Source organism: Thermobia domestica, chromosome 9 (genome assembly GCF_964235325.1).
Source record: "Thermobia domestica chromosome 9, izTheDome1.hap1.1, whole genome shotgun sequence".
In the NCBI taxonomy this organism is placed as follows: Eukaryota; Metazoa; Arthropoda; class Insecta; order Zygentoma; family Lepismatidae; genus Thermobia; species Thermobia domestica.
The window spans coordinates 9,006,366-9,031,138 of record NC_137462.1 but is presented as its reverse complement, the minus strand read 5'-3'; the positions used below and the strand labels follow the sequence as shown (position 1 = coordinate 9,031,138).

Below are 24,773 nucleotides of genomic sequence, written 5' to 3'. Positions count from 1 at the left end.
TATTCAGGATTTGCTACGGTAAACAAATTATATTGCAAGGATCCGTACATCCACATAAACTACAATGCCAGATGTTTATACTACAAGCATATTATGAACACGTGATTTTACGATTCATAAATAAATAGCGGCAGACGACAGAAGAAAGGCACACCTACAGGAAGAGACCGAAGTTTAACGAGGATGGGCCTTAAAAGGAACGTCCAAGAAAGAGACCAGCAACAGTACCTTGTACAGCTCACAGATGACGAGAACCCTAAAACAGGATAGCGAGGAAAGGTCAACGACACGGCCAAGTCCATTTTCGGTTTTTGAGGTGTGGTCTAATACTTAGATGTCGTCTTCTACTCCGGGTAGTTATCTGTGTGCTATTCCGTGGTGTCTTGTTAAACCCCCGTGCGAAAAGTGGGCGAGCCCATACCTACGTCACACTATTTCTGCTAGGGTTTTTCTCACCATCTGTGAGCTGTACTGATCGTTTACCTACAATTCCTACTCCTGAGGCTTCTTTGGGTTAAGGAGTCTTAACCTCCCCGAGGCAGCTTTGTGCAAGGGGACTCTATCCTACCTCCTTATAACAGCTTTGTGTTAGGAGACACCAATCCTACCCGAGGCAGCTTATTGGGCCAAGACACCGTGCTGTCAATGCGAAGCAGCATTTTGTGCCAAGGGGTTCCTTTATACCCAACACTGAAAACGTCTATTTAAATTCATTACAAACTTAGAGAAAGTTTTTATAAAGAGTTTGAAAAAGTTCAGGGCTAAATCCCGTGTACGTTACAGACTCTGCCTATAAAATATTACAATATGAACAGCAGATTCCACCCATTTGAATTTATTTCGCACCAGACACGTAACTGCTAACATTCTGCCAAAGACTTACGTTCATTTACATAGCCACTGAACACAACTTTGCACAGGACTTTCACCTGCCCAACTAACTTGCAGTTACACAAATATTAATGTTCGAATCTAAATACGGTTACAGCATGTTAATGGCAGTATGCTTCACGTAGGTTGGTAGTAAAACTTGTTAAATATCGCACTGTCCTAAAAGTAAACGGTAACAATCAGTAGTGTAGCCAGGACTTTTGTTATATATATATATATATATATATATATATATATATATATATATATATATATATATATATATATATATATATATATATATATATATATATATATATATATATATATATATATATGTGTGTGTGTGTGTGTATGTGTGTGTGTGCATTTGTATATATTTATTAAGGGAGACATTTAGATATACAAGTAATAAAACGAAATATACTAAATTCGTTAATATGATAAAACTGCATTAAACTGCATTTGACAGGAATAGAAATAACCAGAAAAGAAATTTAGAAATCTGGCTTTGATAAATGAATTGAAAGACTAAAAATGAGCAACGATTGAGCCTAAGTATTCACTAGTAATAAATGGCCCAAAAGAGACAAAGGTTTTCCAGATTCCGAGTTGTTGCAATATAAGAACTAACACCCTAAAACATCTTAGAACATGGGTTTTTTCGGGGTACTCCCGTTTCCTCCCACTTTTTCATTTCACCAATTCTTCTATTATCATTCAATGGCTTTAATAATCGTTTTCCTTAGCCTAAAAGGCATAATCGTTGGACGTTAAACTAAAGATTTCATTTCATTTTTCATTTTCACGAGACACGGAATCTAAAATAATCTAAAAAGGTATTAAAAAGGCACTTCTTTCATGTCTCTCTGGTAGACTGAAGTGAACATCGAAGGCTCCGCCTCTCCACGACTTGCGTAAGTATAAATGAATAGGAGTTTGTAGGACTGAAGTCTGATTGACTGAATCCAGAGGGTCCTTTTTATACGAAACGTCGGAAAGCAATCCGCATGCCATTCATATTCCCTGATCTAAAAGTTTCACGTGTCAGTCTGATAGAATAAGTTTTGGGCTTGTCTCAAAAATTTGAATTAGATTTTGCAAACATTCTTGACTTCATTCATTTCAGACAGTTGGTATTTTGTACTCAAGTTAGCTTTAAATTATTATTTACATGAATTGGCAAAATACAGAACTTAAATATTCACAAATTAAAGTATTTTCGGAGTTTTAATTTTGCTATATTACAATGGATTTATACTTTAATCAATGGGTGCCCAGGCAATTTTGAAAAAGAATTCTGTTTTACAACGCACTGCCGATTTTCTGATGTATATTCTCTACGTCGGATCTGGGGTCGAGCAGACCCAACGAAAAAACACCTGTATCAATACCCTTCCCTCTGTATGCATGGATGTGAAATATCACTCGCTAATTACGTTTCCGAACAGTGGAAAGATACAGGTAGTTTTCTTGCCGTTTAGAAGTGAGAAGGGACAAGGAGTAGTTTATCTTTAGAATAGCGAGAGATACAAATAGTTCTGTTTATTATCGTTTAAAACTAAGAGGGGAAAAGGGAGTAGTTTATATTTAGAATAGTGGAAGGATACGAATACAAGTTGTTTGGTTTATTTCTATTTAGAAGAAAGAGGGGACAAACAGTAATTTACTACAGTATTAGAATAACGAAAGAATACTTTTTTTTTTTCTTTCTTTGCCGTTTAGAAGTAAGACGGGACAAGGAGTATTTTATCATTACGATAGCGGAAGGATAGAAATAGTTATGTTTACTATTGTTTAGGAGTACGACGGAACAGGGAGTATTTTATCTTCAAAATAGTGGAAGGACACTAACAGTTTTGTCTATCCCTTAGAAGCAGGTCCCTATTTATATATTGTGCGCCCCTGTGTTCTAAATAATTTGCTGACCCCCGGAAACGACCAATTTTAGAGTTTAATTCATAGTTTTTTGGGGTCGGTGAGATGAATAGTGACAGTTTTTCATCACTCAACTTCAAGGTCATACTCCATTTCCCAGGGAGGGGGAGAGATTTTAAAAGTAATTGAAAACGACAGATATTAGTGTTGAATTCGTAGTTTTCGAGGTGGCTGAGTTTAACGATATCAGTTTTCATGATGTTCAAGGGTTCATCCTTACCCCTTGGGTTGAGGGTGGGAGAGGATGGGTTTTTAAAAATAATCAGATAAGCTAGCTAATTAGTAACTAATTGTAATTACAGCGAATTAAGCACAACATATTTTCTCGCACTTGCGCGGGACTCTGCGTGTTGCTAGTTTTAAATATTACTTTATTATGAATCTCTGGTTCATGAGGTCCTTGGTTCGATCCCAACTCGCGCCAAGTGAGCTCTGTGGTGGACAAACACTGTGTACGTAGGTTTTGTCGGGATTTTCTCCCATTTCCCCCCACTTTCTTTATTCTACCCTTTCATTAATCCCTATCATTACCATCTCCTTTACCCCTCCTTTAACCGTGGGGTGTAGAACTTAAAGATTTCATTTCATTTCATTTTTGAAAATCCAAAATTTTGCCACCCCCTAAATTCTGCCGCTCTGTGCTCAAGCACAGAATGGCACTTACCTAAATACGGGCCTGGGTTAGAAGTAAAAGAAACCAGAGAGTAGTCAAAAGTATTATATTCGAAATGATAAAATACTAAGCAAAGATTCTTATGGAAAACTTCTTCCGCACTATTCCCAAGTCCGTAATTTGGTATTAATCCATACAAGATTTCTTCTATATATATATATATATATATATATATATAAACCCGCGTGATTTCCTATAATGATTTAATTGTGTTTAATTTTTCGCACATACTGCCAAATTCATAACAAAAAACAAAGACGGATGCAATTTTTTGTTCACACAGAGATTTTGGCTTGCTTTTGTGATCATCTCACTAAATTCTTATTCCTGAAAATTTCTTGTACTTCGGCAGCCGCTTGGAGCCTTCTTCACGGATGATAAAAAGAGGAGTAACAGAAATAAAAGCATCAAAGAAACATAAAGGAATGAACTCATCGCAGAAGAGGAAGGCAGGTACACTTTGTGACATTATTATTTGACGAGTAACAAGCAGCACTGCTTTTCCGCGGTGAAACCATTTCCTTTACATTTTTTTTTTTTTTACATTTTCACTTCTTTTACTTCTAATTTAATCGTCTATGAACAAGACTCCAAAAAGTTATCGAAATCTTAAAAGTGCAAAGATTTTTCAGGAACAGAATTTAAACTGAAATGATTGTTAAAATTCTTAATTGTTTTAGTATATTTGTTGTTTCTATGAGTTACTAAGATAAATGTTGACTCATTATTTTATACTAATTTACCTTTTATCAATCCTTTCTTTGGATATAAAAGATTTCCAAAAACTATACCAAACGCCCTACACACATATAATCCTTATTGCTAAATACATGATTTTCTTTTGTAAAAAGCTATTCAAAAACGAAGATCAAAATATTTTAAATATTGCAATATATTTCTTTTCACGGAATACACTGTATACCCAAAGATTCCAGTACAGTAGTATTCGTTTCACCCTCCAACCCCGTAATACTTTTTTCTTCAGAATGAAAATGCTACTCTCAAGATTTGTGATGGGCAAACTACAACCCAAGAGTCAGATGTGGCACTCTGAAAGGTTCTATCCAGCCTGCGACACGACTCCTAATTTGACGAATGAAAAAAATGGTAGAATTACTTTGAAAATGTAGTATTACAAACAGACTGAAAGATGAGCATTTTACTTCACTACCCAGAATCAGTACATCCCAATTCGAACCAGATTGTAAGAAACTTTAATCATTAATAGGAATCAATGTTACAAGAATTGTGTAAACTGTACCATTATTGTTTTTAATAAAGTATAAAGGCCCATCTAAAGTTTTTCTTTTTGCTTTGGCTCCCTCCCAACACACATACTAAAAATGCACACATATAAGAAGAAATTTCAAAAATACGTAGCCACACTTAAAGTGAAATGTTATAAGGTGTATGAAGCAATGATGAATCAACAGTACACTAAAATCAAATACTTCAATCAATAACATATAGCAATAGTTTACAAGAAGCATGGACCGAACAAGTCTTCTATAGTATTTATAGAGATCCTTAAAATTCGAGAGAAAGAAGTTATCAACAAACTCAAAATGTGCTTCCCTTGCCGTTGTAAACTATTATAAACTGTTCAAAAATCATGTTAAGCACCACATTTTCACTGACAGCTGTTATCACTGTCAGTGTACTGATACTGTACATTCATTCAAAGTACTTTATAAAAGCAACAAAATTCAATTTGCTTTTGAAATATTTAACAATATTTGTATTTTCTTGCTTATTTTCATATCTCTTAAAACTATTAACTGTTATTAACTTTACACCGTTTGGAAGTCACTTTACTTATCTTAATATTGACACCTCAGTTGTATTCTTACGACCAACTGTAGGTTTATAGTTACATTTTATTTTACAACGTTTTGCATGCGAAACACTTTAGCAGGGTGTCTACTAGATATTTGTTTTTAAATTCCAGGATTTTTCCAGGTTTTCCAGGTCTATTTATATTATTTTCCAGGTCTATTTTTTTTTAAAGAAAAAAAAAAAGTTGTTACTGTTAATATTCCCTACCAGAAGGCCAACTGAGAAAAATGTGCAGTAACTGACAAAGCACAGAGTTCTCACCTTTGACTAACGAATGTTATATCCCTTGAAAATACTAACTTTTTAACATTTTGTTTTTACTAGGCGAAAAAGTAATAAAAGTTATTAATTTATGCACATGTTAATTTACGATTACATGTTACCGCATATTCTCCTTGGATGTGTAATGTCCAATTATTCCACTTTTACAAATTTACTCATACAAAGATAGAATGGCTAACAAAACAGAAATAGAGAAGTTATAAATTGCAAAACAAAAATATTCTGGGTTCACAGGTAACTGTTTTAGAACAACCAGCCTAGGCCTGGTTCGAAGGAACCATTCGGAAGTCTTTAAACTGAAAGAAGCAATCCTAGCTACCTAGGCTATTTTAATACTTTGTGCTTGTATAAGAATTCTGTAACAAAAATGTGTTAAGATTGGAGTTTAGTAAATGTAACATATTTTATGCTTTGTATTGACTTAAAACTAATTTTCTTCATGCAATTTCTTTAAAATTTACCAAAAGTAGTTACATAAAATTAAAGTATATTACTTTTCACTTCTAAAGAGAAAAATAAGCCTGGCTGTAAGTATAAGTAACGAAAACACGGTGTTCAGATTGATGTTTTATGAGTACAATTTCTAGTACAACTTTCTTCCTTTGTAAATAAAAGCACATGTTCTAATACTCATTCACTGTGTAAGCCAAATAACAAACTGCCGAACACAACATTATAATCTTGATTTTTATATTTTACGAGTTCAACGTGGCTTTTAACTGTTTTTGCTTCTTCATCTAAAGCAAATGCTTCAGCTTCAGCATCAGTCAGCAGCCTTTTCCTTTCCATTTCTAACATTTTTATTTTCTCTTTACGTCTTTGATATTTTCTGTCTTGTTTTTCAGTACAGTCTTTCAAATACTAATTTCTCTGCTTGATGCATTGCAACCTAACGAATCATGGTCTTTTGTGATATTAACATTGGCTGTAGCAGCATGTACAGCATCTAACACACTACTTTAAGCAACCTAGGTCTTGTCCTGTAGATTTTCCACGAAGCACTCTTTGTTAACGAAGAAGCTACTTCTTGCTGCAGCGTTACAGTGTAAAAGAACACAAATTTTATGCATAAAAGTTTAAAAGCATTAGAAACGCCTTCTTTAGTGAATAAATCATTTTGGAAAGAATCTAATCTCTCATCTTCTTGACTGAAATTTGTCAACTTCTGTGTAATTTAAGGATTCCAAAACAATTTCAAATACTCTCGTTTCACCGTGTCTGTCACTACAGGTGCCATTTGCTGTTTAATCACAAATGCTTCAAGAGCAAGTGTGATTCGTAACTCTCGAAGCGTTTCATTGAACATAGTTTCTGGTAATAAACAACTGGCGCCTCTCATAACTTTGAAGCAGGAACCATGAACATTGCACTTCCTGAGCAAAAATTCCCAATTTTCCTTGATTTCCAGTTTAAGTACCATTTTCACTGACTGGTCCTTACCTTTTCGTAAAATTTCCTTTTCCAGTATTTGCCTGATTTCTAGATTTGTACTGTAACAAAACAAAGTTTTCGATCTGCCACATAGAATATGGACAGAAACTCCATCTAAAGACTTTCTAGTACAATGGGAACTCTGCCAAATGAAAGCGTAATGAAATAAGAAAAAAAGTGCACAAGCAAATAGAAGCAGTGATAGAACTCAGCTCAGGTATCTCCTTGGTCGCCATCAACATACTCACAAAGCAGAAGCCTTTAAGAAAAGAGGATTTTTCTATTATGTGCAGTGAAAAATGTAACATTGAGAAATATCTAGGTTTGTTGTTAAATTCCAGGCTTTTCCCAAGTTTTCTAGGTACAAAAATGAATTCCAGGCTAATTCCAGGTTTTCCAGGTCAGTAGACAACCTGTTTAATATTTTTTAAACTGCCATGTTCACATTTTTTATGACAAGAATCTTAAAATTTGCTAACTAGCTATCTATTACTAGGATAATTATAAACTAAGATCTCTAAAATATTGGAGGCATGGTACTGGAAACATTCAAGTGTTCAAATAGCTCAAATATTATTCATAACCGATTTAAATCAAATTTTAAGACTAAAATTAGACCAGTAAGATAAAAATAAAATAGTGTAATTATATAATAATATTTTTACCTCTCTTTCAGGTTTATGTGGTGTTACAATATGGACGGGTTCACCATTCCGAACCAACAACGCTTCTGAATCTCCGAGCCACGCTACATACAACGTATCTTCTCGTAGTAAAGCACATACAGCAGTCGTCCCACTTTTCAAATTCTGCAAACAAACAAAAGAAAAATAAATTACGGACATAACTTATTATTTTATGTTTCACCCATCATTAGTAACTGTCACTACAGCAAACGTATTTTTTTAAAATTAATTACAAAATACATCTACTATCCTCCGAACACATATGGGAGGTGTTCAAAAAATAACGAACTTTATTTTTTACTCTGTAAACACTTGAAGTATGGGTGCATCGGTGGAGAATTGTAAGGGATATTCATGTACATATATGAATTTTTACTCGCTGATAGAAAATGTCAGTCGCAAGCAGTCAACCTTTGAGTGGAGACATGTATGCTGCAACCGATACTACTTGTCCCTTCTGACAGCTCGCTGTGCGCACGTGGTGTTCAATGCTGTGTTGCCAGCTTTTGCGTCGGAAAATGAAACACGAAATTATTCACTACAAGTAAATCTCAGTTTTATAAAATTAAACGACAAAAAAGAGAACTAAAAAGAATGCTCTCAATAACCAGCAGGTCCACTACACAAGTTGACATTCGACTAAAACAATGTGCATTTGTATATATTCAAATTGGCAACGTACGGAAAGGGTGGAATGTTTATCATTGTAAAACGAGCGAAATGAGCCACTATAATTGGCTGAACGTGCTGTTGCCATAGAAACAGTTCTTCTTGCCTGATTGTTATGACCACGTGCAGGAAGGTAAAAACAGAGGAAAGCAATTGTCAGCAAGGACAAAATAAAGTGTAGTAAGTATTGGTCGGATTTGCAATTTGTGTCAAATGACAGAATGACTTCAGCAGTGCACAGGCATCAAGCCTTGTCAAAAAGCTGGCGATATCTCTAGCGCTCTTGAAATCACAAGTTTGTTGAAAGAAAAGAAAAATTACAATAAATATAGTAGAAATTACAAAAGTATATAAGGAATTCTAGATGTACAGCAGGGCGTCTACTAAAATTCCAAAATGAAATTTCGTGACTTTTTCGTGACCTTTTCTTTACCAAATCATAATATTTCCTAACATTTTCAAGAGCGAATTCGGGTGCAAATTAGGCTGAATTTTCATCCATGCGATAGAAACGTACTTTGCTTGCGATTTAGTAGCGTCTAAACCCGACCATAGACATTTTTGGTGGTAAATTTTGACGTTTTATAGAACAAAGTTTTCCAATCTGTACTTACATTTGTACAGTTAAAAAAATCGTGACCCCAAAGCTGAATTTCGTGACTTTCATGACCGTTTTCTGATTTCGTGACTTTCGTGACCAATAGACACCCTACAGAACGACTTCAGCAGTGCACAGGTATCAAGCTTTGTCAAAAGGTTGGCGATATTCTCTTTGCGTTCTTCAAATGACAAGTTTGTTGAACTAAAAGAAAAATTACAATAAATACAGTACAAATTACAAAAGTGTATCGGAAATTCCAGACGTACAAAAGGAAATAGAAATTTATATGGCCCTGAGTGGGCGTTCTGCTTCAGTGTTGTCAATTTGTTGAACAGGCGACAGTATATACTGACTTTTCATACTACGGTTAATGTTTTCAATACTAGACGCGCTTCCTAGAAATATTGTACTATTATATTAACTGCTGTCTTTAACAAGTAGGAAAATGAATTATGAACATACACGGTGTCTCAAAAATCCCCTGACATAGGGTAACTTTGTTATTATTGGAGTTACAACCAAATGTACGAGGGTAAACCGTCCCCAAATATGACGTTCTCAATCTTAAGTGAAGGAATTTTTATATCGGACGAGCCGTTTGGCCTGTATACTCTCTATGCGCCCAATGTTAAATGAAAATGCAATTTTGCCATTTATCTGGACCCACAACATAAGTGAATGAAGCTACTGTCTTTTAAGCTAATATGTCGATGGTCAGCCCCATTTCAAACAGTAACTTCATTCATTTATGCTGTGGATCCAGGTAAATGGCAACGTTGCATTTTCATTTAACATTGGACGCACAAAGAGTGTACAGCCCAAAGAGCTCGCCGATTTAAAAATTCCTTCACTTTAGATTGAAAACATCATATTTGGAGACGGTTTCCTCTCTTACATTTTGTTGTAACCCTGATAATAACAGTTACCCTCTGTTAGGAGACTTTTGAGACACCTGTATACGCGCAAACCGTATGTTTCCATGTCAACTGGTTGTCATAATACAGACTTTTAAATGTTTCAATATAAAACAATTGTGCAAATGTTTAGAACAGAGAATATTAAGTATAAGCACAAGTAGATTTGAACTCACGCTTTTGTTTAATATTTTCTTCTTATAGGAAATCGAAACCATAATCTATCACAGAATACTAACTATATTTTAACTATTATAAACTATACTTTGGTTCTTTTTGCTGTTCGATGCATATTATTTATTTATTTTTAAAATAGTTTCCATATGTATAATACGAGTAGCTTAAAAAGAAGTAATAACATCATATTTCTTCCGTACAATATTTCTAAAGCTAGGCTGCCAAGCTGCAAGAATCTTGTAACTGTAATTAAAAAAATCTCAGCCTCATCTCTTTATTTACTATTTATCTATTACAACTTTCTGAAAGCAAGAAGGATATCTCTACCCATACAGCACTGCACTCTAGCGGAAAAATAGTGAACCTCCTCATTAAAAACGTGGAACTTTGGCGCGCTTCCCCTTCCCGGCCAAAAAGAATCCGTCGTTTCGGAAGCGGTAAAACTGTTTTTTTCTTTAAGTCAGTGGGAGGACGATAGCAGGTAGAAAGCAAGATGATCCAGAAAGTTGCACATGGTTTGACTCCTTGCAAGATGAAAACAAATGTTGCATGTCCCTTTCAAGTTTATGTTTACATGGAGAAATATTGTAGAGTTGAAAGATTTCTTTTAATGACAGCTACAAGATTCTTGTAGCATGGCAACCTACCTTAAACCAAACACTTCTTTATCCGGTATAGTCAATGTTTTTTATGTTTTTTTTTTCTCGTTCATATTTATTTCATCGGGGGCGCGATGGCTCAGTGGTAGAGCGTTCACCTCCGGTGCTTGGGGTCCCTGGTTCGATCCCAGCTCGCGCCGTGTGGACTTTGTGGTGGAAAAACATCGTGCTCGTGGGTTTTCTCGGTGTTCTCCCGTTTCCTCCCACTTCCTTCATTTCACCATTTCATTCATTTCCCATCTTCACCGTCTCCTTTAGCCTAACCGGCATAAGCGTGGAACGTAAAACTTAAAGATTTCATTTATTTATTTATTTATTTCATCATCCATTTCCCTCTCTCCCTTCTCTTCTACTTAAAATATAAACTCAGATTGCTGAACAAACATCTAGGTATCCAAAAGATATAATACTGTTTCGAAAGACATGAGTTAAGGAAAGCTGATATAATCGGGTGGGAAAATGATCTAATGCTTTTACTCGTAAAGTATACGCGATATATTTTTTAAGTGATAAAATTCGGATTATCTGTTTTCCGTAAGCTATAGAAAATGTGTTTTAAAAAATAATTATTAGAGGTTTGAGAATTCATTTCGTTTACGTCATGCATCTGTGCTGACAGAGGAAAGTCCTCAGGAAGGGAGGATTCTGTACAACAATGAGAAATTTACCACGTAACAGCAATACTGTGGGTGATCCTTTGCGTAGCACGTACAAAGAAAGAAAGCTACAGGAGAAAGAAATAGTGAATACCAAAATGTGGAACATGTTATAACTAAAGACTCAGGCTCAGACAGTGACAAAATACAAACCAGACGATGATCATAGCAGGATGAAACAGATGACAGGCTTTTAGCAATTCTACTAGTATAATTAGAGCTTATATTGTCAATATGTTTGGCTACTCACATACTGGTGTACAGCACTTTAACAAACAACGAAAATACTCTATGAAAGTATTTTATGTATAATACTTCTATTTCTTATTTATAAATGATTTAAAAGTGCACTGCTCAAGCCAATATATATGTTAATACTTTCTATAAACAGGTTTACTAAGCTTCTGGAACAAAATCGAAAATTTTGTTAAAACACTACTGTAAAGTACCCAAAATCCCTATAGTTAAAACCACTTCGAGTCCTAATAGCTTGTGGTGTAATGTCAAAAATGTCCATAAGAAATTAATTATTTCATTTCTTATCCTAAGTAAATAAATTCAATTCATCCTTAAGATGTCTAAATACACGGTGTTACAAATTTCAGATGAGCTACGCTCTGCCCCCAAGTATAAAAAGTTTCTAAAATACTAAGCCAGTAAGAAATTTGTAGCACACGTTACTACTTATTATTTTTCCTCCAGTTCACAGTAGTAGAAGATTGTAAGCATTTAAATACGATATTATATTGGTGGTCACTGCTGCCGTAACAAATTTGTATCCAGTTTGGTGATATTTTGCATTAAAAAAAAAAAAAAAAAAAAAGCGAATTTTATTAATGCCTTCCTTTAATGGAATTCCTTTGAATTAAATCTATTTATGTCCTAACATTATGGTGAAATTTATATTATTTTGTTACTCTATATGTAGAGGAATAAGTAATAATTTATATCAACCTAATTGTACATTGTATAAATGTATCTTTGAACACTAAAAATTCGATGCTTTTTTAAACACACCTTCCTTGTACATTCATTTAATAACACCACAGATAATACAGATGAACAACGGCTGTTTGGACAGCCATATACAAGTTTTAGATATTTTACAGAAATATCGAACAGGTGACGTTATTGTAACAACAAAGCAATAACGTCTACTTATCGGGGCTATGAACTGAAAGTCTGTTTCTTCTCCAAAATTTCATTGCTTCAATACTTTAGATGCATGTTGGCACAACCTAAAATTACAAAAGTTTATCGGAATAACACAACTTAAGTCAGCACCTTGTATATGACAATTTTATCAAATACCTGAAATCTGTACATCATTGTCCAAATAGTCATTGTGCATCTGGAGTATATGAGGCAACATTCAATGAAAATGTAAAATATTGTAAACTTCGTTCGCTATCTTCAAATACAGTTTCAGAAACTCAAAAGTTCGGTCCTTTTCCCCCCTTAAAAAAAAAAAAAAAAAAAAAAAAAAAAAAAAAAAAAAAAAAAACCTTGTACGACTTTGCTCTTATGTCTTTCCAGATTATCAAGAAAGGGATCTGATGGTCACTGACTATTTTTGCACCCCCCCCTTTTTTTTGTCTATTTTTAAAAATCTTCTTCACAACACACTTTTATTTTACTTTTCCGTAATTTAGATATAGTAAACATATTTGCTGCGAAACTAGAGCAATGTAACACAATAAGCATAAATGTTTCCCTTGAACACGGATTAAGTAACTTGAACTATAGATATACCACATTGACTTGACACCTAGTCTTACGTTTCAGGCACTGCTATCGGGTGAAGGAATTCCACTCTCTTCCGCTAAGGCTCTCTCGCTTAGCAACTGCTGAACCCTTATTGGCTCAACGCGTGGGTGTGAGCTTTAGTTCGCATTTTTGCCGCGGCTCAAGACATTTTGGCAGCGCAAAAGAAAAGCAAATCACTGTACAAAGCAACGTTTATTTTAAAATAATAACTGTGTAACAGTTTCGCCAACTAACTGAACATATTGGCTTCATCAGATACAGTGTTAGATCCTTCTAGTCGAAGACCTACAAAAATAACACAAAAAAGAAAATCTGGCAACAACAAATCTGTCACCCTCACCGACTTTGCTTCGACCAGCCATAAATGCGCCCTCATACTGAGTTTGGTGACATCCTCCACCACCCGCAATGTATTGGCATCGGACAGCAATGTATATGAGGATAGTGAACGAAGTATATCACAGACTACGTATTGACTATTCAGATACTAGAAACCAAATAAATACTATTAAGACTAGCGATATTAATTAATCTCTCGCTAAGTTATTAAGCTGAATAATTTACATACTCATTATCAATCAATAAGATAAACGATAGCATACATGCATATGTTTATATTTGAATTACAAGATTGTAAGACCTCTTAAACTGGTGTATTGATCCCGTTTCACGATAAATACGCAATAAACTGTTTTGTTTTCGTCAAAAACTCAACCACGCACGAATACGGCCATTAAGTAAATTAAGATTCCTCGAAATGGTTTCAGCTTCCAAGAAACAACTTATTTGTTTATTACAAGAATCAATGAATAAAAGATGAATCACCACTACTCAACATTCTCTACGACTTTTTTTTTTTTTTTTAATACATAATAAAGAAAGATGAAAAATTCCTTTAATACCAAAAACCATTGTGAGTGGATTTTATTTAATATCTAACATTTTCTGTCTCAGGTACAAGCGTGCAAAAAACTCTTGGAATTTTTATTCAAAATATTCTTCAGCTTGCATTATTAAACCTTTAGCTACACTGCACCAGAATTTCAAACTTCTATTTAAAACGTAGTATCAAACAGTCCTTAATGTAACTGTTTCTAGGAAGAAGTTGTGAAAGAATTCGTTTTATACATGTACCTCTTCCAGTGTTTCATTTTTGGATTGGATTTAAGTTTAGCGTTTAATTTTTTCTATAAAACTAAAAAATGCTAAATGCTACACCATTACATAATAATAATAATAATAATAATAATAATAATAATAATAATAATAATAATAATAATAATAATAATAATAATAATAAACACAATGAAATAGAAACTATAGACTGATTTCATTGCTACTCTTAATAGGTAAAATTCTGGAGAAAATAATGTTCAATCGCGTAACGGATTTCATTTATAAATACTCTATTTTATCCAACACACAACATGGTTTCTTGAAAGCTAAATATACTGAGACATTTACTTTTCATTTTCTCGAAACTTGTAGGAAGTTGGTGGATGGGAGAGAGTTAAGTACGGGAAACTGTTTGATCTAACAAAAGCCCTTGACTTAGTAAATCATAATATATTGCTAAAAAATGAAAATAAAATGAAATCTTAGTTTTACGTCCCACACTTATGCCGGTTAGGCTAAAGGAGACGGAGATGATGAGTAATGAATGAAATGGTGCAATGAAGAAAGTGGGAGAAAACGGGAGAACCCCAAGAAAACCCACGCACACGGTGTTTGTCCACCACAAAATTCACTTGGCGGGGGCTGGGATCGAACCCGGGACCCCAAGCACCAGAGGTGAACGCTCTACCACTGAGCCACCGCCACTAAGCTAGAATGTTATATTTGATCAATGCAGGGGTGTATACCTACTTTTGGGCCACCCTGTATAATAAATAGTCAAAGGGAAAGATGAAAGCGAACTGTCAACTGGCAATGAACCAACTTTCAATTTAGATGAATAAAAATGAGCAAATTGTTAACACAAATAAAATATGTGCTTTAAAATTTTGTGATGTTAAAAATAACCAAATCAACCAATACTCTTCTTTTTCTAAGTCTTTTTCGCAGTTAGCTCATGAGACAATAAAGGAATTAATTGTGTAGAAACTGTTAACTTTCTCGGAGCAAAAATATATAATAAACTTAACTGAAAACCTCATGCAGAACATATACAAACGAAGTTAAACACACTGTGCTATGCAATCAGATGTGTAAGAGATGATAATAATAATAATAATAATAATAATAATAATAATAATAATAATAATAATAATAATAATAATAATAATAATAATAATAATAATAATAATAATATATTACTCAAATTTTCATTCTATAATAAAATATGGCTTGATGTTTTGAGGAAATATACCTAAAATTCTTGTCATCATTAGGCTACAGAAAAAGTGGTAAGGACACTATCAGGAGTAGAATGGAACTCTCCTTGAAGAAGTGTCTTTAACAAACTTGAAATAATAACTCTTTCGTCAATGTATTTGTTCGAAACATTAATAAATAAGAACAAAATATAGCCAGGGGCGGATCCAGGGCGGACTTCTGGGGGGGCGGTGGGTTGTAATACTGCTACTTAGAGCTACTTTTAAAAGCGTCAAAAAATAAACTATATATTTTATTTATATATAAAATTAAAAGGTTTCCTCTTCTGGGGGTGGCGATCGCCCCGATCGCCCCCCCCCCCTGGATCCGCCCCTGATATAGCAGTGAATTTATTATTAACAAAGACATTTACAGATACAACACAAGAAGTAAAGAAGACATTCACTTGCATACACAGAGAACAAACATATACAATCAATAAGTTACTCACAAAGGTATATTATTATACAATCTGCTCCCATGATGTATAAAAAATTAGGTCTCTGTAAACAGCTTTAGAATCGAAGTTAAAAGATACTTGCTAGGACAATGCTTTTATCTGTTGAAGAACACATCATCGTCTGAGATTTTACACCGCGTATCTCCAATTTTGGCGATTTTTAGTTTTTGATACATTTAGGATCATTATAGAATGGCGCACCTATATCACGATAAATGGCTCCGTTATTCCGTCAAAGTAATACGGTGTATATTGACACTGAAGCTAAGTTTAAACAGTTTTTTGTCTCTCCTGTAAAACTGGTGATATGTTACACGGTATTGAATCTCAGACGACGATATTCAAAATAATTGGTATACACAAAATTAAATGTGTAATAAGGTATATTGGTGAATTTAGAGTAATTCATATGTAATAGCTATTTATGTTTATGTTTATGTATATATTTTAAACTGACGTGTCTAATTTTGATGTACGACCATGAATGGATGCAATAAATGAATGTGATTTTAAGAAAATGCATTCTACCAACTTCTGTGACTTGTGAGACAGGGTATGCTTTAATTAAAATTCACTTTCCAGTTTCAGTGACTTGTAAGATTAGATATACTCTGAATAATAAATAAATAAATAAATAAATAAATATAAAATCAGTCTCCAACTTTACTGATTTGTGAGATTTTTTTTTTTTCCTTTCTTTAATCAGTTTCCAAATTCAGTGACTCGGCGGGGAAATTGGGGACATGCTTCCGAAAAATGTGAACCTTGAGATTGGGTATGCTATAATTCCTCTCCTGCCTTGTTAAGGACTTCATTTCTTTTTTAATCCTGGCATGTGTTTAAAAATAAAGTATACATATTGTAAAAGTTTTCAGCACAACAACTTCGGCTGAGTGTCGATGAAAAAGTGGGTCACTTAAGTTTTTACAGTAATAGTGTAGTACAAATAACGAGAGGGTTAAATTAGAGTGTATGTGATTGCATATCGTGAATTTTCTGCTAATACCATTTATATCCATAATCCACTAATCTTTCAATAATCTTACGTATTAGTGCGTAAATCCCCGTCCCCAGCAAAAAAAGTGTTGGCATTGCACTTTTGTTTACCTATGGCAAGTTATATATACTTACATCTCGTGTGGACTTTTCCACAAACAATTCGTCTGTTTTTTGGAAGGCATCTTTAATAGCTTTCTCCGGATCCGAAGGATAGTACGGAGATTCTGCTAAGAATTGGTGTAAATGAGAAACACTGTAGACTGCTGCATCCTGCCCTGCATGCCCATCAAACACTGCATAATAACTGGCTCGGCTCGGGTCCTGGAACACAATTTACAATATATTGCGTTCGAAAATTATAATACAATAAGTCTATGCAATGGCATTATTCAGAATTAGGCTATGTGAATAAAGAAAATAAATTTAACGTGCAAAAATCTTTCAGAATTATACTTCCCTAGTTTTCAAATTTGCGTAAGAAAAAACACCAGTTAGACCTGCTATACACTATGAGATAAATCCTAGGAAATATCTTAGGACAAATATTACGACATATCTCGTAGGAAATTCTAACCTTCTGTGCCATACACGTGAAGATGTTTCCTGTCTAACCGAATGACGTTGAAGATGTTGATCCATACTGCATTGCAGTAAAAAATGGCAACTACAGTTGAACAAGCAATTGGTAATGTGGGAATAGTATTAACAACACTATTAATTATGAGAGCAAAAAGTAAAAAACAGACGTTACTGGACAAAACTGTAGCTATTTCATATCTCATCAATCCCTGCACCACTCTTCATTTTTTCGAGTATTTTCGCTCATTCACCCACACATGGTCGCCGAACACGAAGATGATTAAGCATCTGTTTCACATTCTCCAAAGAGGTACCACGTCTCACAACGCATATTCGGCCAGCAAATTTGTTTTCATTTTCTCTCGCCTGATGTCACTTAAATCGAAATCTTCCGAATTTTCTTTCCGAAATAGAGCGTGCTCTAAACAAGGGAAATCTCACAGGATCGTTCAGAACATAGGAAATGATATGCGATCTTATACCATACACGTTGAGACTTTGACTCTAGGAAAAATCGTAAGACATTTCCTAGGATCTATCCTATAGGGTATAGCAGGCCTTGTTGGAAGTCATAATAGTTTTGGCTTAAGAGCCTGCCTTACTAAAAATAATGCAGAATTTACCATTTTTCTTTTGCTTGTTTATTGATAAGTGAAAGGAGATAATGATATGCAACTTACCACAATCATAGATAATGTTGTTCTACAACAGAAAATATGAACCTGAAAAATTTTCAGTGTTGCCAGAATAACAATTTCCCTAAAATCTAAGTTAAGGCAGCGACTAGAAGAACGATCTCAACTGCACTTGGTTACGTATTGTGTTGTTTTGGTTTGCTGTGTACTACTTTTTAAATAGCATTATTATTTAGTTTTAAAAACTGTATGTTAAAACTATTTTGTTTATTACAAGCTAAATACAACAATTATTTAAAAAGTAGTTCACAGGAAACAGTGACGTGGCGTGACACTTTGACGATTGTTACCGGTTGCTGATATTACAAGTAACTCTTGTTTCTCAATAACAGAAAATCTAGTATTCACTTTTTCTTTCAAAGTATCAACCATTTCAAACTATAGGCATTGGCAAAGGGGTCAAATCCCACTTCATTTACTCTTGACCTTTTTGAACAATGTGATTCTTCAGGTTCTTTCATTTTTTACTAAATATTATTGAAACTGTCTCTCAATGATCTTAGACATTCTTCAAACTCAACTGTTTTCTTTCTCCAGTAACCTACATCATGAACTTTCTTTGTAAGATATTGAACAAGATTTCTTATCTTGATGTTATAACAGAAAACAGTTCAATTAAAAATTGAAGTCAAAACTTGAAATGTTTGATAGAATTTTGCTACACAAACTCTGGTTTGAGAATCCTATTCGTCCTATTTATTGTCTTTATCCATCATGGATTTAAAGACTCCTAACAGTTCATCTTTAAAGACATACAGCACATCATTTACCCTACTTCTATAGTTCCATACCCTGTGTTTGAGACTGTTGGGATACTTTTGTTGACTAAATGATCCAGAGCATTTGTTCTTTTTGAAGACTTCGAGGAAGAAGAAGCAAGTCCCAACACAATTTTTAAAAAACAACTTATACCCTTTTCCAGTAGCGTAACTTGAAGCTTCAGTGCCCCCGCAACCTAGTTATGCGCCTCTAGTTTCGATATATTTTGCGACCCTGGAGCTCGTGCGCCTCCCTCCGCCACGAGGGTTGCGGGGGTGCTATTTACGCCTGTGCCCTTTTGTATAATCAATGGACTTTACTAAAACTAAATTAAGTCTATGAGCATAAGAATGAAAATATAATTAACAAGAGGCTGCAGTTCCCTACCTCACCAACCATAACTGGAGTTTCATCCTATGTTTGAGCAACAAGTTTTCCTATTGAAAATTAGTCAGTCAGTCAAACTGCGGCACGATGAAGACGATTGCACAGTTCTTTTTCAACACATCAAACTGCATCAAAGTGCAAATTCAACTAGTAGGCTAGGAGCTAGAGTTGGAAATTTGTTGCATCGAAAGTTTTCTATACTAAATTGAAAACAAAATATTTTCAACTTAATTAGCATAAATCCTAAATAATAATAATTACTCGAATTGGAAGGAGCGCGGGCAACATCTCTGCTTCGCTCTAATTATTACTATTCCCCCTTGCTCTTGAAACAGTTCCCATACAGCACAATGTGTTTAATCGATATGCATTTCTATATATTTAATGACACTTCAGGGACTGACAATATCTTTGCTCCTTCAGGCATGAGATAACCATCTAAATTTATATATACCGTTTAAAAAGAAATAAAATCTCATTTTTAAAAAAAAAATAATGCCCGTAAGCTCAAATTAACATTCAATGAGAAACTTTATTTTGAACCAAAGTAAACCTATATTAAATTTTTGTTAGAATATCCTATTGAATATTTTCTTCTTCTTGTTCACTGTTGATGTATTATTCAAATTTAAAGATAACGTATTAACATACAGAAGTAGTGTAAAAATGATATATTAACATATAAATAATGCACTGGAACATCAGTCTCACAGTAGCACGTGTTAAATGCTATTAGTATAAAAAACCTGCCAGTTATATTTGTCCGAAATTGTATGCTGTTAAGGCAGTGAAATAACCTTATGAATACTGAAATTACAGCCAAGTTTCTATCCTTAGAATGGGGAAGCAAACGAAACAGTATAGTAGAGTTACCGCCCGCTCGATCCTCTACAGCGAGAGGAGAGCGAATAGACTCCTAAGCGGGCGGTGAGTAGAATATGCATGTCGATGATATTCTAGATTCTCCTTGTTTTGACAGGGAACGTTCCTATTTTTTCCTGTTCCACTCAGCCGAACGGTAACATAAGGGCTATTCCAAAAGTCCAAATACGAGCTCGCAGGATGCTTCTGGCTGGCACGTTAAAAGGTGCTTCTGGAGTGAACGAACGCTATCGGGGTTCGCGTTACCTCTAAAATCTGCGGTATCAACAGTATGCTCCTATTTGGTGTTGGCATGTTGCATTCGTTCACAATGTAAATGAAGCATAGGCCATCCAAACTTTTTTTTTTAAAAAAAAAAGAAAGAAAGAAAAGAAAAAGGAAAATGTAAACATCTTCCCATGTCGATAATGAAATTTGAAGATATATGAAAAAAACGAAAAACTGTAATATTTTTACCGTTACCGCCGGTAACAGCGGTAATATGCACTACACGTCCCTGACAGGAAACCAAAACAACATGATACGTAATCAAATGCAGTTGAGTTCGTTCCTCTAGTCGCTGGCTTAACTTAGATTTTAGGGAAATTGTTATTCTGGCATCACTGTAATTTCTATGGATGGCAACACTGAAAATTCTTCAGGTTCATATTTTTTGTTGTAGAACAACATTATCTATGATTGTGGTAAGTTGCATATCATTATCTCCTTTCACTTATCAATAAACAAGCAAGACAAAAATTCTAAATTTTGCATTATTTTTAGTAAGGCAGGCTCTTAAGAGTGCTAAGGAATAACAGTAGCCTGATAATATATAGGTAATCTGTGGTGTTTGGAGAGATTAGGATATACTGTTATGGATAAGGTCACTTATATTTAAATGTTTAAATCTACATATGACTATTCTATAGATCTGTTGGTAGATTGTGAGTACATATATATGGAGGATGAGTTGAAGGGAAACTAGTATGTAAATACATGAGACCCACAACAAGTTATTATCTAATAAAGAGTGATTCAAATAATTTGATCATGATTACATTTGTTTCACAAATTAAGTTAAAGTTCAAATATTCTACAATGGCGCAGTCGGTACGAATGTCGTTGTATAACAATAGAAACAAATCCCAGGTAAAAACCATTCATACTATATTTAAACAAATTTAAACATTAATTCTGATTAAAAAAAAAAAAAAAAAAAAAACATCCAAACTGGCATTTGTAAACAAAGCAAAACTGCCAATCTTGTTGCTCTTATGACACAAGAAAGTATTTGAGTAAAACTATGAAAAAAATATATTTAGGGCATTAAAAGTTGAACGAGATAATGAAACAAGTTATTAATTTTTTGATCTTAAACATAAAAGTTAACAGATCAAGACATCTAAGATGGGTGAGGTACGTCGCTTTGTACAACTACAGCACACTATATAGAATTGTAGTTAGAAAACCTTTGGTAAGAGACCTCTGGGAAGCCTAGGATATAAAGCAATACCTTTAGGAAGTGGGTCTGGAAGCTGTAATAGGTTTGGATTAAGAGTGCTATGGAAAAACAGTAGTATGTTATAGTATATGGCTTTTGAAGAGATATTCAGATGAAGTTTCATATAAACTGTTGCGGTTGGAATCATTTATATTTGAATGTTCGTATTTGTATCTTTTATAAATCTGTTTCTCACTTGTATTTCTATGTCTATATATTTTATACGGTAGATCTGCGTTGGATTGTGAGTACATGTATATAAAGAATAAGTCAAAGGGAAATTGTGTAATTGAAGAGTTCGAGGGAAAACAATGAAAACCCTCATTTTAAAAGCAAGTGAGTTACAGAAAAATAACTCATGTGAGCTGAATTGTCGAAAGAGTTCAAGTTTGAAAGTACAGTAGCATGCTATTTTTTCTATCTTGAATTGTTTCCGCAATTCAGCTCCCATGAGTGTTATTACTGTTTTTCTGTAACCCACTCACGCGGTTTTAAAATTAGGGTTATCATTGTTTTCCCCGAACTCTTCAACGGCACCAACACCAGGGTGTCTACTGGAATACCAGAAAGTAAATTCATGACTTTTTCATGACTTTTCATGACCTTTTTGTTCAAATTTTCATGACTATGAAATGCAAACTACTAATTCTTAATCAATCGTTATGCCATTTGAATTTCTTAAATATTTACTCTTATCATTGTAATAGTAAAATATGGAATTTTAAAAAAAGAAACAAACAGTCAGTGTTATCGACATTGTTTATTTTGAACTTATCACATAATTAAAGAACATAGTGAGTTTAGTAAAAAAACATTTCATAAAGCTTTATATGTAAAAAATTATATTAGTTTACATAGAGTCTGGATACTTTCACATACTTTTAAGCTAGTCATATACTTTTAAGCTCTTTCCAAAGTATTCATAATTTTAGGGGTCGCTGAGATAAATAGTGACATTTTAATCTAATTCAACTTCAAGGTCATACTCCACTCTCTAGGAGTGAGGTTGGGAGGGGAGCGAGATTTTAAAAGTAATCAAAAACGATCGATATTAGTGTTAAATTCATAATTTTCGAGGTCTCTGAGTTTAACGATATCAGTTTTCATGATGTTCAAGTTCATCGTCACCCCTTGGGGTGGGGGTAGGAGAGGATGACTTTTTCAGATAAGATAGCTAATTAGTAACTACTGTAATTAGAGCGAATTAAAAACATTAACATATTTTCTCGTGCTTGCACGGAACTATGCGGGTCGCTAGTCTTAAATATCACTTATTGTGAATCTTAAAGAAAGAATCTAAAATTCTGCCGCCTTGTGCTCGAGCACAGAATAGCACTTACCTAAATACGGGCTTTACCAGTGAATCACTCTATACTGTATTTGAAGTTTTAATTCTGAGTATAATTATCCATCTAGCAGAAATTTGTCTGAAATTAAGCACTCAGAGAACTGCCCAAAGACAACAAATTATAAAAGAAATTCGTTTTAAAAAAATACATCATCAAATTTAAAATCTGCAAACTGAAACGAATAATATTATTTGCATAAGTTTAAAGGCTCAAAAATACACAACTTACATTTCTTAGAAGTAAAGAAATAGCAGATCAAAAAGTTGGACAGTAAAAAGTTGTTACTATATTACAGAGACTAGAAGATGAAATAGGGAGCAGCTAGGAAGACAGTAAAGTACCAGTTAGCCAGCACTAACTGGTGGGGGGAAATTCTCACAATTACTGACCTGATACAACTGTTTCAGTACATGCAGTATGAAGTATAAAAATATACTCTGAGATTTCAGATTTTCATGACCAGTTGGGTAAATAAAGGACTTTTTCATGGCTTTCATGACCACTAAGCAAAATATATGACTTTTTCATGACTTTCATGACTTTCATGACCAGTAGACACCCTGAACACGTTATTATTTAAGAAAACAACACGTTTTCCACTTGAATTTAGTAATATGGATTATGTGCAATGCTACCTATACATTAGCTAACAAATAGTAGGTCAAATGATTATGAAGGCAGACCACAATCTACAACTTAACTTTTTTAACGCGCTACAGTAGAGTGTACCAATCCCGAGTAGACTAGTTTGACACAGGTTAGGATCCAATGGTATTCTTTATTTCTGGAGTGATAAACCTCTGGGTTTCTCGAGTTCTATAGTTAGTTACATATGAAGAGAGTGAACGTAAAATAGAAACAAGGATAGTAAGAATAAACGAAGCATTTAGATAGAAAAATACATCTGTATATCCACGAACCAAGATAAAATAAAGACTCACAAATTCTGAGGTATTGTATTACATTGCACAAAAGAGAACATGGGATTTACAAGAAAGCAATGTAAATTGACTAAATACACACACACAAAAACAAGTATAGTGGAGAATGTAGAGAATTACGTGAGAAGAACGGAACAGCAATGAAGAAGGTTTGAAAAACTGATGATGAAAAGGAATGTCTAGAAGAACTTGTAGCTGTCATAAAAAAAAAAAAAATCTTGAAATCCTACCATATTTCACCATGCAGGGGTGCCCACAAGGGGGGCTATGACGCAAACTGCGTCATTGAAATATTTGGGGGGTTAAAAATCTATATAAATATGTTTGAGGGGGTGTAAAAATTAATCGAAAAGATTTTTTTCATGGAAGAACACCTACGAATAGACAATTGAGGGGGGTGCGTCATGGACATGAGGGGGGGTGGGCACCACTGTCACCATGTACATATAGTCTTGAAAGGGTCATAAAACATTTTTTCCATCTTGCAAGGAGTTGAACGATGCGCAACTTTCTTGGAGGTCTTGCTTGCTATCTGCTATCACCCTCCCGCTGACATAAAAGAAAAAAAAAGTTTCGCCGCTTCCGAAACAATGGATTCTTTTGGACAGGGACGGGAAGTGCGCCAAAATACACGTTTTTAATGAGGAAATTCACTGTTCGTCCACTAGAGTGCAGTGCTGCATGTGGAGAAACCTTCCTTGCTTTCAAGA

At 34.2% G+C, this 24,773-nt stretch overlaps 1 protein-coding gene across 1 annotated transcript in view; it reads right to left on the bottom strand.

The window, feature by feature from the left end:
* Positions 1 to 24,773, bottom strand: part of LOC145694394 (uncharacterized) — a 622,323-nt gene that overhangs the window by 454,007 nt on the left and 143,543 nt on the right. The window contains exons 4-5 of the mRNA XM_081770569.1: positions 17,124 to 17,312; positions 7,696 to 7,839 (exon numbers count right to left, since the gene is read on the bottom strand). Coding sequence (XP_081626695.1) covers positions 7,696 to 7,839; positions 17,124 to 17,312 — 333 coding nt within the window. The remainder of the gene's footprint in view (positions 1 to 7,695; positions 7,840 to 17,123; positions 17,313 to 24,773) is intronic.